A 13,887-nucleotide genomic window follows, 5' to 3' on the forward strand; every position below is an offset into this window, starting at 1 on the left:
GATTATTCTATGTCACATTAGCAGTTCCTACTGTGAAAATTTTACATAGCTCTTTTCCAAGTCAGTTGTTGTACCAAACCATGAAATACTTACCAGAAACCAATTAGGTGTTGTGCACACAAAAATGTGACATTTTCCTCTATGTGCCAACAGGAGAGAAGGGAATTGAGCACATTCCCCTTTGTACTAGGACTTAGTATATTGCAATAGTAGATCTCTTACAATAGAAGAGTCAGTATAGCTAACATCAAGGACGTTCATGTTGAAGTGAAATAACACCTGGATCACTAATATTTCTTGTCTCGTCTTTGCATGTGTAGGTGGTAATTATAGAAGAGTTGGTGGTAGGTTATGAAACGTCTCTAAAAAGCTGCAGGTTATTTAATCCCAATGGTGAGTGACAATGATTTAATACTTTATGAAAGTACTGTGCCCATCATATGTTATATGTAACAATTCAGGCAGCGGTGAAGGAATAGAAAAAAACCAAAACTTTTTTGAAAGTGGAGAAGTGAGCCGTAGCCCTCCTTAAAATTTGAGTATGTTCTAAATCTGTACTCAAAATATATGCTGTTTTAGCCTAGGCAGCTGTTCACACTCACTATCATAGCTTGGGACACCCTTACATGTGATGAGAGAATAATGGCAGCCATGTGAAATAAAAATGGATTATGTTGTAACTGTATTGATACTATTTAGTATATATTGTTCATTTTATAACAACACTTTCTATTTACAGAGAAGAACTTTAGATCTAAAATTCCCATATTTAGATATCTTGGCCAATCCGTCTTTTTTCAAGAAATGATGACTTTCACAATCTTGTAAAGTCTTTCTTTGGGCAGTTAATTAAAAATTCATCCTTCCTTGAATGTGAAAACATTGTCTACATGTAAACTTGCACCAGTTAACTAAAGATGTGTTTTTCAAACCAGCGGAAGTAGCGTGGAGATGCTCTTTGGCTAAGAGAATGGCTTACTTCATTTTGGCTTAGTCTCTCTTGTTTTTTTTTTTGTTTTTTGTTTTTTTTTCAGTATTAAGCTAAACTTAAATAAGCCAATCTCTCAAACTGAATTAAAAATCTAAACATAAACTTGTACTGTTTTTTAAGAAAAACTTTAAATTGGGGGCACATTTGTGGGGACATGGCTGAACAAAACTCAATCTGTTTAATTTTCATAGGAGAGAAAGTATTAAAAGTAAAAATATGATTGTGGGGTAAATCATGTCATCTGTAAGGCTCCGTTTTAGTCACAGGTATTTTTAGTAAAAGTCATGGACAGGTCACAGGCAGTAAACAAAAATTCCCGGCCCGTGCCCTCTCCATGACTTGTACAATATACCCCTAACTAAAACTTGGGCCGGGGGGGGCGGTCTGGTGCCGCCGGGGGTGCTTCAGTGGGAGGACCCCCGTGGGTGCTCGGGGGAGCGGGTGATGGTGCATGGTCCGGGACCTCTGCTGGTGCTGGGGGGAGGGGAAGGGAGTTGGAGGGGCTGGCAGGCTCCCTACCTGGCTCTGCACAGTTCCCCAGAAGCAGACCGCATGTCTCTGCAGCTCCTAAGTGGAGGGAAGGCCGGGGGTCTCCACGTGCTGCCCCTGCTACAAGCTCCGGCTCTGCAGCTCCTATTAGCTGGGAATCGTAGTCAATGGGAACTGCGGGGGCGGTGCCTATAAGGAGGGGCAGCGCACAGAGCCCCCTGACCCCTCCGCCTAGCAGCTGCAGGAATGTAGTGTCTATTTCCAGGGAGCCCCCTCCCAAGGTAAGCGCTGCCCTGCACCCCATCCCCTTGAGCCAGCCGCACCGGCTGCTGCAAAAGTCACAGAGGTCACAGAAAGTCATGGAATCCATGACCTCTCTGACAGACATGCAGCCTTAGTCATAGGTACTGAAGAATTAAAGCCTTTGGGCTCGTTTTGGTACTGGGCACTCCATTCCCAATTCGGAGTGAACTTAACTTTAGGCCTTGAGTAGTCTCTATTGACTGGTGCTTAAGTGCTTTGCAGGATCTGGGGCTCAGCAGCTTGCAGGATTGAGTCCTTTGAAAGTCGTGGTTTATGTTGCACACAAAGGAGATAATATCTATAGTTATGATTTAGGGTTACTTTGGAAAAAATTGGAATAAATTTATCTATTCTAGGTGGGTTTTATTCCAGTGCCAGCTATATCCCAAGCTTTTAAAAGATATTTATAATGAGACAAGAATAGATTGGTGCTAGCTTAGTCTGAGCTAGTTAAATATTTAAAGTGTTTTAAATTGGTGTATTGAAAATATACTGATGTAAATGCCCCACACAGTGATACATTTCAATTGCTAACATATGCAATTGGCGCACTATGTCTTTGACCTAAAACAGTAATTTACTGGAAGGTGCTAAGATTACCCTCCAGATAAAGTAAACATGTTTCCTACTTTTCTGATCTATCAGTTTGTTGAGAGCGAGATATAGAGATAAACAATAAATTCTATACACTACATCAATAGGATATTGCTTGTGCTATATGCTGGTTAAATGGAATATATGACATCTTTTCCCCCCCCATAGATGACGGTAAAGAAGAACCTCCAACCACTTTACTGTGGGTCCAGTACTACTTAGCACAACATTATGACAAAATTGGGCAGCCATCCATGGCTCTGGAATACATAAATGCAGCAATAGAAAGTACTCCCACCTTGATAGAACTCTTCCTTGTGAAGGCTAAAATCTATAAGGTAATATTGATTGATTTGTTCTTCATTATCAGATAGGACTTCTCTCTTATTTTGCAGTGAAATCTTTAATCATGATTGTACTTCCGTGTAGTGGTTCAGCACTAATACTGATTGAGGAGTTGGGTTTTGTATGAGCACACTTTTACAAAACCTAAGACCCATAGAAATGTTTCCATGAGTTCTTAAAATTCCACATAGTAGAACCTCCCTAAATTTACATCCATGTGTTTATAGCAAATTAGAAAGTAACCAAACAATTAAAAAGGAAAAGTATTATCACAAAATGTACTTTGTTGATTTTGACAGTTATTGGATTTTTAGTTTACTTTGCTAAATTATAATGAACTAGTAAACTTGTTAATTATTTTTTAAATAATCATGTCCTAAAAACACCCTAGTCTGACCTCACTTCTCTGTAACAACTCAGAAAGTGCTGTAGTGAGGCCTGGTTTTATTTAGAGCTCTTAGGCTTGTGGATTAGCAAAATATGGATTAACAAGGTCTGTTTGGAGATTGTAGTGTGAAAGGAGGAAAACTATAATATTGAGATGCAGTTGTATTGCTGCTTTTTTGTTTTGAGGTATTGTTTTGTTGTAAGCAAGACTGTTTGTTTGATAAAATTTTTGGTATCTTGTTTAAATTAACCCTATTGTATAATGTTTAATTTGTTAATGAAGAGTGGGTGGATAAGGCTAAACTATGTGCATTTTACAATTTCCTTGCTTACTTGATTTGAATTTTTCTTTTTAAGCATGCTGGAAACATTAAAGAAGCTGCAAGGTGGATGGATGAAGCCCAGGCCTTGGACACAGCGGACAGATTTATCAACTCCAAATGTGCAAAATATATGTTGAAAGCCAACTTGATTAAAGAGGCAGAAGAAATGTGTTCTAAGTTTACAAGGGTTTGTTCCAGTTACTATATTTTTTGATGAATAAAATGTAGACATAGGCAAGGTACTTTACACTTGATTATTTTAGCTGTCCTTCTGAGCCTCTATTTTGGTCAGTAATGAGCTTTCTTTCCCTGTTCTGGCTGAGTTATGAAGGTTGCTCGCTTCACTTGTAGTTTGTAGCTAGATTTCATTTACATGATGATAATGGCTCCATAGTTAAGGTTAAGCTGAGTTTTGCACTTAGAAGGATTCAGCTTCTTTATTACATATGAAAAATGCAGTACATCCTCCCCAAAAGCACAGCACTTCACTGTCAGTACAGAAGTTTCTGAGATATTACAGATAGATCAGTTTAGATTTTAAATGAATTCTTAAAATTCATTTAAGAAATTTAGAATCCTTTGTGAAATCTTTTTTTGTTCCAAATGATCTCAATAACAGAGGCTATTTAAACTTTCCGCATAGACGTTCCATAAAGTTGGTAATAGTATTCTGTGAGGGCCCTTGTCTCTGGAAAAGGCTATCCCCATTGCCTATGTCGGAAATATCCTGGGTGTTATGATTAAGGCATACTCCAAGGTGCATCTTATTTGTTGGGCTGCTTACTTCTGAAAGTAATCGGAGTTGTGGGGAGGACAGTTTTGTGCTCTGCAGGTTGTTCAATTTTATTACTTCTTGTTTATGGCAGGGGCATTTTTAGCCTTAGGCGCTCTGTTTTTGTTTTATAAATTAGAGGTTAAAATGCACTGAAATCTTGATCATGGGCTACATGTGAAGAATTTTTGAGACTTGATGGTCACTTTTTGCCAGTGTTCCTCATAACTGAAAATTTATTTTTCAGCAGAGGCTGGCATAGTCTTTCATCAGATTGCTCAAAATGACTGCCTTCTTATTGTTGAGAGAGGCACTAGGACCACAAGCTGCCCTTATTTATTGCCTCCATTCGTCTGTTCCTCTTTTTCTTCAGGGAAGGCAGGAGGGAGGAGAAAACTGAGGTGTGCCTGAGCAGGGAAATGTTTTTGGATTATTTCTAATATTTCTGTTTTGCTTTTAGGAAGGAACCTCAGCAGTAGAGAACTTGAATGAAATGCAGTGCATGTGGTTCCAGACAGAATGTGCCCAAGCTTACAAGGCAATGAATAAATTTGGAGAAGCACTTAAGAAATGCCACGAAATTGAGAGAGTATGTATCTAAGTAATTTAATCTGTTAAAATTTCCAGTTTAGTTTTTGCTGTCATTGCATGTTTTCATCTAAACATTAACATCTCTAGTCTGGCCCTTAGAAACCTTGTAATTTCCTGTGGCATGCTGTGGCCTTCCAAGTGTGAAGTGGCAGCCTATATCCATGTTTAATTGTAACTGTATTAAATAAAGCTCTAATCCTGCAAATACACGTGTTTATTCTTACTCATATAAGTAGTCCCATTGTGTTCAATGGAAGTACTCACATGAATAAAGTTAAGCAAGTGCCTAAATGCTTGCAGGATTGGGACTTAATCTGCATGGGTCTTGACAAACAAGGCCACTGTAATGACTTTTATAGTCCCAAAATGCCAGAAAGCAGCCAGAAGATCAGAATGATTTGTCTCTGGTTTAATTGCTAGAGGAGAAAAATTGTGCCACAAGTCAAAACTTTGTTTGGTACTCTGCAACTACTCAACTTGTGTGCTTAAGGCTGGACCAGTCCACAAAGTCTTCCATGGCTTTTTTCTTAAAAGTTTGTAGTTCATGTTAAATTATTTCTCGCATAATACATATTCCTTTAAGTTTGTTTTAGTTTTCCAGCACTCTCCTCTCCTCTATTGACTGTAGTAGTGTCTGAAAGAATTAAACTTGTGCTTATTGGTCCTGACTTGTAACACTCTACATCTGTCCTGGAGTAGTTCCTTTTTTGATGTTTGATATTAGGCAGTTCGTGGAATTATTTTTGTCAGCTTTTAGGAGAAAAATGTCATTTTTGTAACTTCACCCATAACTTCATACGTTTTTCTTAAGTCCAAGTGCCAAAACTTGAACGACACTCACTAGTTGAGTATGTAAGACACTGATCCATTATCAGTTGTCTGTTTTTTCTTCAGTTTCAATTTTTTCCGTAGCTGTTTATAAGAAAATATGTATTTGAATTTCAGGTTTGTTTTATTCTCTAACACTTGCTAAAACTTGCTGTTTTCTGTTAGCATTTTGTAGAAATTACAGATGACCAGTTTGACTTCCACACTTACTGTATGAGAAAGATTACACTTAGGTCTTATGTGGACTTGTTAAAACTCGAAGATGTACTTCGACAACATCCATTTTACTTCAAGGCAGCACGAATTGCCATAGAGATATATTTGAAGCTTCATGATAATCCCCTAACAGATGAGAATAAAGAACACGAGGCTGATACAGGTATAAGAAATTTCCTGGATTTATTTTGTGTGCAGTTGAAGTGTTTGGGGTATATTCTGTAGATATAGATACTTGTATGCTTGACATTGATAGTTAGACTGGAGCTCCTAATTGAGTGGTTAAAGTTGCAAGCCAGGAATTGACTTGTAACAAGTGAATGCTAACTCTCTATTAAAAATAGAGGCAGTGTAGCCCAGTGGATAGAGCGCTGGACTGAGACTCAGGAGATCTGGGTTCTATTCTGCCAGCAGCCTGCTTGGTGACAGTGGGCAAATCATTTTAACTCTCTGTGCCACAGTTTCCTCATCTGTAAAAATGTGATGATACTAACCTTTGTTCAAATGCTTTTCGATCTACGGATGAAAAGTGGTATTATTACTACTACGTATTCTGTTTATACAATGCAGGTCTAAAGTTAAAATCCAAGTAGGATTTGGTGGGGTAATTCTAAAACACTCTTTCGAGCCCTTGTATAATTTTCAAAAGAAAAACATACAAATTTAATTTGAGAGTAAGATCATTCTGCATATTCATGGTCTCTTGTCCTGATGAAGCAGATCTGAGGGGTTGCATTTGAAGCAGCTGTTCTTCCAGTAAATTTTGGCACAATTCGAAGGTGACCTGTGAAAGATAGAAAAATTGAGTTGTGATGTTATGACAATTCCCCAGGGTACAATCTAGACTGATGGACAGCTGTGACCCCTCAATTCTCCAGTGCCTTTTACACTGTGTAGCTGTGACAGCAACCACTCGTGGTCAGCTCACACACTGCTTCTATGGCAATAACTCCTGGTCCCAGACTTCCCCCAGAACTGTGCATCTTATACTGCCCAGCACCTTCCTGGACAATACAAGCTCATGTAAAGTCCATCGTTTCATTAATAGAAAATTATATGCACAAATCTTATCTCAAATGAAGTTTCCGAAACACTTCAGTCCAAACACACTAGTTTAGATAAAACAATAAAACAAGTTTAGTAATTACAGAAAGATAGATTTTAAGTGATTACAAGTAATGAGGCATAAAAGTCAGAATTGGTTACAAAGAAATACAAAATAAAATGTAACTAACTTAACAAGCTAAGTGATTTCAAAGCAAAAGACTCTCACCACATGTTTTAGCAGTCTTACTGACTGAAATTCTTTCAGCCATGATCCCTCCCCAGTCCATTGATGCTTCCTTTGTCCTTCAAGTGTTGACGATGCTGTGAGTAGAGATGAAGGGAGAGATATTTTGGGGTATCTGTCCCCCTTTCTTATAGCTCTTTTTTTCTTTGAAAGTCCACTGCAGCCGAGGTTCAGGAGATACAAAGTCTGGGAGGACAGGAACCTCTAGCTGTTTTTTTTTTGTTTTTTGCCAAAGTGTAAATTTCTCATTCACACCTTTTTTCCTGCTGACCAGGTGATAGTTCATTTCATTTTGTTTACACCTGGTTGAGGCATCAGTTTGCCTTTTGTCTTTGAGGAACTGGTTTGTGCCTGCTTTTCTAAACTTGGAACATGTCTCAGTAATGTTAAATCTTATAACTTTATATATAGTGTTGCTACGCACAATTTACCAGGACAATAATAATGAGCAAATTGAGTTTTCAAATAATACCTCACAAGGCATACTTTGTACAAAATCCATTATAGTTTTGTAAAAGGGGCAAACATGAGGGTACAGACTGTTGCATATGTCTTCTGCTTTTTGATCTATAAAGTCCTTGGTGTTAAGTATTTGGTGGGGGGGGGTTGTTTTTACTTTTAAAACATCAGTCTTGTCGGTCTTAACTGAAGGACAACTTGGATGACTTGTGGACTGGGGACTTCCTTAATGGAGGAGTTGAAAGGAAGGGTACTGAATCTTTGTTAAAGAAATAGGAATGAACAAAACTAAACAGTTTAAACAGTTGAGTGAAAATTCTCATCTCAGTTTTACTTGCATAGCTTCAGGTCTAAAGAATCTAGAAAGGGCACAAATGCAGTATGTTTTTACAGATTACTTCTTGTGTTTTGTTTCAAAATTTCACAATGCTTTGGTTTTACGGAAATCCTGAATATGAATCAAATGTAAACTGATGCAATGTTGTTACCTTTCAATTCTGCGTATTCATCTATATAGACAGTTAAAAGTTAAAGCTAATCACACCATATATTTAAAGATTTCATTGTTTACCTCAAATATTTTTGCTAAATGTTTAGGTAATTTGTTAAGCAGGCGCTTTCTTTAGTAGTTAAAACTCAAGGATCTGTTCTCTGCTCTGAGTTCTACTCCCAGCTCTGCCACTGACTTGTTAAGTCAAAACTTTTTACAAATGTAATGGCAGCATTACTTAATAGGAAAAATATGGGTTAGAAAATAGATGTGGAAGCTGGCAGTCATTTGAAGTAGAGTAAATTCAAATACATAGTTTTAAAAAAATCAAAATAATCTGTGTAATCACCCTTTTATTGAAACATTGTGCAGCAAATATGTCTGACAAGGAACTAAAGAAGCTTCGCAATAAGCAGAGAAGAGCACAGAAAAAAGCACAACTGGAGGAAGAGAAGAAGAATGCAGAAAAAGAAAAGCAGCAGAGAAATCAGAAGAAGAAAAAAGATGATGATGATGAGGAAATTGGCGGTCCGAAAGAAGAACTTATCCCTGAGAAACTAGCAAAGGTACTTGCCTGACAATGTTCAGTAATTGGCTATCAGATTAAAATCAGCTTTGCAAAATATTACCATGAACTCCAGACAGCCATTAAATTTTATTCTTGCATAGCTTCTATTCAGAAGTGTCACCAGTTCAAAACAAAGGTTTCTGGAACAATTTCTTATCTGGTTTGTAATCTACAAGTGTTATGGAGGAACCGAGTTTGTCTCTAGTCCTTCAAAGATAGCATGCATTGCAGCAAGAACTGTTCACTCCCCCTCAATAAGTAGAGTATCTTCATAAATGTGTTGTACTAGGCCACTAATTAGATTTATCATCAAGTTTAGCTGGTTGAAAACCTTCATATTCTGAAGGTGAGATAGATACATTCATTGTTACATTCTTCATATCACATAGTAATTTGTATTTGCAGTTTGTCAGGCATTGTGGAATTAATAGGAACTAAGAGGTAATTGAAAAGGTTTCAGTAAATAGATTGAGCAAATTGGGTGAAACATTTGTTTGGAATTACTGGGAAGATGGGTTTGAGATTCGATTACAAGTTATGAAATAGTTTACACTCAGAGAAACTGCAGTAAGTAGAGGGAGAACAGCGTATGAGAAGAATGTTCTGTGCTTCTGTTTTTGTGAAACATAGGCTTTGAGTAGGAGGAATAGAAAAAACATTTGAAGTGTTGCGGAGCATGGAAGAGTTTAGGTTGGACAGGTAGGGAGAGCAGACTAATTCCATGAGGATCTTGAATACTATTGGGGGATTTTTAACTGAAAGCTGATATGGTGACAGGAAGCCAGTGATTTGAAAAGATTGATTCGGTTTTTGGTATGGAAATTAAATAGTTACAGATTGGGCAAGTTGAATTTTAGAGACAATGCCCGAACAAAAGGAATTACACTAATGCATATTAGTTCTGATGAAGACCATGAATAAAAGCGGTGGCAGAGGAATAGTTGTGTGACCAGTGCTGATTCTGTATGAAGCATAGCTGCGAGGAGTGAAGCAAAGAAAGCTTTGTGTGGCAAGTGAAATGCCAGCATTGAATGCAACAAAACCGTTACTAACTTTAAATTTTTAAATTCTCAGTAGGGTAATCTCAGCTGACAGACCTTAATTAAAACTTAATATATGGCCTTTGGGAGAAAATTACTTTGATACTCCTGTTTTTGAAAGAATGTATTACCAGTGATAAAGACAACAGCTGGCTCTTGTTTAAATTGTTTCAGTCTCTAAACCTTAGACATCTGAGGCTACTAGGAGGGTTAGAGCAGTGGTCCCCAACGCGGTGCCCGTGGGTACCATGGCGCCCGCCGGGGCATTTATGTGCGCCCGCCTAGTGCCCAGCAGGGGAGAAAAGCTGCGGTCCCGCACCTGCCGGGGACAGAGAACTCCGGGGCTGCGGGCGCCGGTGTTCTCGGTCCCAGGCAGGCGCGGGGCCGCAGCTTAAGCCGGAGAGAAGCCACGTCCCTGTGCCTGCCGGGGACAGAACTCCGAGGCTGCGGGTGCCGGTGTTCTCAGTCCCAGGCAGGCGGGGGGCCGCAGCTTAAGCCGGAGAGAAGCTGCAGCCCCACACCTGCCGGGGACAGAAAACTCCAGGGCTGCAGGCGCCGGTGTTCTCTGTCCCTGGCAGGTGCGAGGCCCACCTAGTGCCCAGCAGGGGAGAGAAGCTGGGGCCCCGCACCTGCTGGAGACAGAGTACTCCTGGGCTGTAGGCACCGGTGTTCTCTGTCCTTGCGGCATCTCTCCTCTCTCTGGATTCATATATTATGTAATATTAAATATGATGTTTTTTGTATTATTAAATGTACAAATACAAAATAAGCCTTGAAAAATTGTTGGCGCCCGCCACACTCTTCTGAAAACATGGATGTGCTACTGGCCACGAAAAGGTTGGGGACCATTGGGCTAGAGTGTCTTAGCACAGAGCCTCTAACTAATCCCTAAACTAATATATGCAGTAAGACAGACTTTCTGTTTTATTAACCATTAGAGAGGGATCTCTGGTAGAACAAATCCTTTAAAATGGTGGATACTACAGATGCCTTGTAAGAAGAATGCTGACTGCACTAATCATGTTAGCTGAGCTAACGGCAACTGCTCCCCAGGCCTTTTTTGGGTCTCTCTGCTCACAGAATCTGTCAGTATCTCCATATACAGGCAGATACTGTGGGATTAGTAGAGGTGTCTCTTGTCACTGATCTAATATGTATCAGTATGCTTTATTTCCTGCTCTGAATTCGTCCTTTGTTCCTTTTCAATTCTCCTTAGGCTTTGAAAGATCATATTAAGGGTCCGCCTCAGAGAAACAGAAGTGTACAACTACCACTCTTTCTGCTATGATGAGTAAGAGGAGCAATGGCTGCAGATAGTGATTCCTTTTCCACTGGCACTAGCCAAGTGAGGCAAAGCCCCTCCTTATACTTTGACAACCCATGTTCTTATACCTACATCTGAATGCAATATCTGACATGCAATATATGAAATAATATATTTTTAGGGCATCCAGTGTACATCACCATGTGAGAGCAGACATATTGCTGGTTTGACTTCAAACTAGAAAGTTCATATTCCTATTGGTAAAAGAGAAAATTAATCTCATTCATTTTATTCCCATTTGAGTTGCCTATTTCTTGCCTTTTTAGGTTGAAGCACCTTTGGAAGAAGCCATTAAATTTTTAACACCGTTGAAGAATTTGGTGAAGAACAAAATAGAGACTCATCTTTTTGCTTTTGAGATTTACTTCAGGAAAGGTAAGTGAGAGAACTAATAGAATAAAGAACTTTGTAGTTATCACACTAGAATAATTTTCGTAGATATTACATCAATCATCACTGACCTATGCTGTTGCAGTATCACTAGTTGATGCAGACTGTTTTTAACTGGACACATCCCCTCCCCTGGTTGTTCTGTGGAATACCAAGGACCACCTTTTTCACAGAGCTGGAAGAGCTGGTGGTGTTCCAGTTTTTTTGCTGTATTCTTTAAATCCTTTCATACCAGAGATGAAAAATGTGCAAACTTGCACGTTTCCAGTTTGCTTGCTTCCACCCATAGTCATTCATGAATGCAAGTTAAAGGCATGCAGATTTTTACATTTGGATTTAAGTTTTTAATCTGATTTCAGGCTTGTGTTCTTATGTAAACATAGGTAATAAGATTTCTTTCACTCCAATGTGTTTTCTAGCAGAAAGATCCTCACTGTGTTGGATCAGGACACTCATAAGTCAAAATGAGATATGCTCCTAACGTCCGTTTCTGATCAGTACAGTTATTAAGGACACTTAGGTCAGGGCTCTTCATTGAGGGGTTGTGGGCAGTGTTCTCATCCCTCCTATTGGGTCCAGACTGAATAACATATATCATATTGCTGCTTAGAATTCTGGGACACAGACCACGTCAGCATTATCTACACTTGCTTCTCTAGTGACTTCAGCACTGATACCTCTGATGGTGATGTTTTCTTTCCAGCCAAGAAAAAAAAGTGTGATTTGAATACCCTTAGGCATTTCTGCCATGCACAAAACTGAAATCTGCAGTACCTTCTCACAACAACCTTAATTTGGCCATATTGTACAGTATTGAGATAAATTGTACTACCAGTACAGTAATATGAAACACTACAAAAAGAACAAGATATTCAATTGATGTCCAAACTAAAAATTTTAATTGCTTAACTTTTTTGTATGTTTAAGTGATCTAGGAGTTCATCTAGTCCAACCCCCTGCTCAAAGCAGGACCAATCTCCAGACAGATTTTTGCCTCAGATCCCTAAATGGCTCCCTCAAGGATTGAACTCAAAACCCTGGGTTTAGCAGGCCAATGCTCAAACCACTGAGCTATCCCTTCCCTCAAAACATTGTTTTAGTTTGAATAGCTTGTATCTGAATTCACTCACTAACTTTAACGAAGTAGGGACAAATTACTTGCAAAAGAAGCAATGGTAATACATCTTTGATCTGGTCATTGACATTTCAAATAAAATTATCGTTCTCAATCTTAACATCTAAAACTTAATTTGGTTTCATTTAAAAGATTTTCAGAGATAGTTCTATAACCAGCCACCACCATTATTTCATTTACAGAGAAATTTCTTCTGATGCTGCAGTCTGTGAAGAGAGCATTTGCTATTGACTCCAGTCATCCTTGGCTTCATGAGTGTATGATTCACCTCTTTGGCAGTGGTATGTATCTATCATATATATATCTACATACAGTATTCCTGGAGGAATTCTGCACCAAAAAATTTAAAATTCTGCGCACAATACGTTAAAAATTCTGCAAAATTTTGCATATTTTATTTGTCAAAATTACACAATATAATCATGCCAGTTTCAATTATTTTAGTAATTTATTTCAGAATAAAGGATGGTCTAGATAATATTTAGTCCTGCCATGAGTGCAGGAGACTGGACTAGATGACCTCTTGAAGTCCCTTCCAGTCCTATGAATCTATGATATCTGTCAAGAAGTATGTCTGTAACAATACAGACAACAAAAAAGATTCAGGAAATGTTTTTTGACAAATAGATTTCTTATTAGTCATATTAATACAGTAACTCCTCACTTAACATTGTAGTTATGTTCCTGAAAAATGCAGCTTTAAATGAAACAATGTTATATGAATCCAATTTCCCCATAAGAATTAATGTCCATGAAAGGGTTAGGTTCCAGGGAATTTTTTTTCATCAGACAAAAGACTATATTTTTTTATACATACACAAACACACACACAGAGGTGAGGAGTCAGGGGGTGGGATATTTTCCAGGGAATACCTTACTGCTAAATGATGAACTAGCAATTGGCTGAGCCCTCAAGGGTTAACTCTCACAGTCTGCAAGGCAGCAGAAATGGAGGGAGGGGAGAAAGCATGCAGACAGACAGACACACACACTGTGTGTGCGCATTTCCTCTTTAAGTACACTGCCTTGTTAATTAGATCAGCTTGCTGAGACCGCAGATGCTGCTGCCAGCAAGCTCCCTCTGTCCTGAACCCTGTCGTGTGTCCCCCCTGCTCTATGGAAGATGGGGTAAGCGGGAAGCAGGAGGGAGGGGGGCACCCCTGACATTAGCCCCCCTCTTCCTCTCCTCCCCCCTGCACAGCAAGCAGGAGTCTTGGGGAGCAGATCCAAGGCAGAGGGCAGGAGCAGCACATGGCAGTGGAGGGGAGGGACAGCTGCAATTGCTAGCCTGCTGGGCAGCTGCTGCACAGGGAACTTAGGGGAGCAGGGACTGATGGGGGAGATGATAGAG

At 39.2% G+C, this 13,887-nt stretch overlaps 1 protein-coding gene and 1 long non-coding RNA gene across 5 annotated transcripts in view; one reads left to right on the forward strand and one right to left on the reverse strand.

Annotated features, from left to right (window-relative positions):
• NAA15 (N-alpha-acetyltransferase 15, NatA auxiliary subunit) overlaps positions 1-13,887 on the forward strand; it is a 63,727-nt gene that overhangs the window by 30,887 nt on the left and 18,953 nt on the right. For all 3 annotated transcript variants that reach the window (XM_045017570.1, XM_045017571.1, XM_045017572.1), the window contains 8 exons: positions 321-393; positions 2,546-2,715; positions 3,467-3,619; positions 4,665-4,793; positions 5,789-6,002; positions 8,452-8,645; positions 11,278-11,386; positions 12,719-12,817. In XM_045017570.1, coding sequence (XP_044873505.1) covers positions 321-393; positions 2,546-2,715; positions 3,467-3,619; positions 4,665-4,793; positions 5,789-6,002; positions 8,452-8,645; positions 11,278-11,386; positions 12,719-12,817 — 1,141 coding nt within the window. The remainder of the gene's footprint in view (positions 1-320; positions 394-2,545; positions 2,716-3,466; positions 3,620-4,664; positions 4,794-5,788; positions 6,003-8,451; positions 8,646-11,277; positions 11,387-12,718; positions 12,818-13,887) is intronic.
• The window catches only part of LOC123370773, a 49,896-nt gene continuing 42,006 nt past the window's right edge, over positions 5,998-13,887 (reverse strand). Inside the window, exons 6-7 of one of the 2 annotated variants that reach the window (XR_006579534.1) lie at positions 7,113-7,207; positions 5,998-6,623 (exon numbers count right to left, since the gene is read on the reverse strand). This is a non-coding gene — a long non-coding RNA (uncharacterized LOC123370773). The remainder of the gene's footprint in view (positions 6,624-7,112; positions 7,208-13,887) is intronic. The other variant, XR_006579535.1, reaches the window with a different exon arrangement.

Source organism: Mauremys mutica, chromosome 5, assembly GCF_020497125.1.
Source record: "Mauremys mutica isolate MM-2020 ecotype Southern chromosome 5, ASM2049712v1, whole genome shotgun sequence".
NCBI lineage: Eukaryota > Metazoa > Chordata > Testudines > Geoemydidae > Mauremys > Mauremys mutica.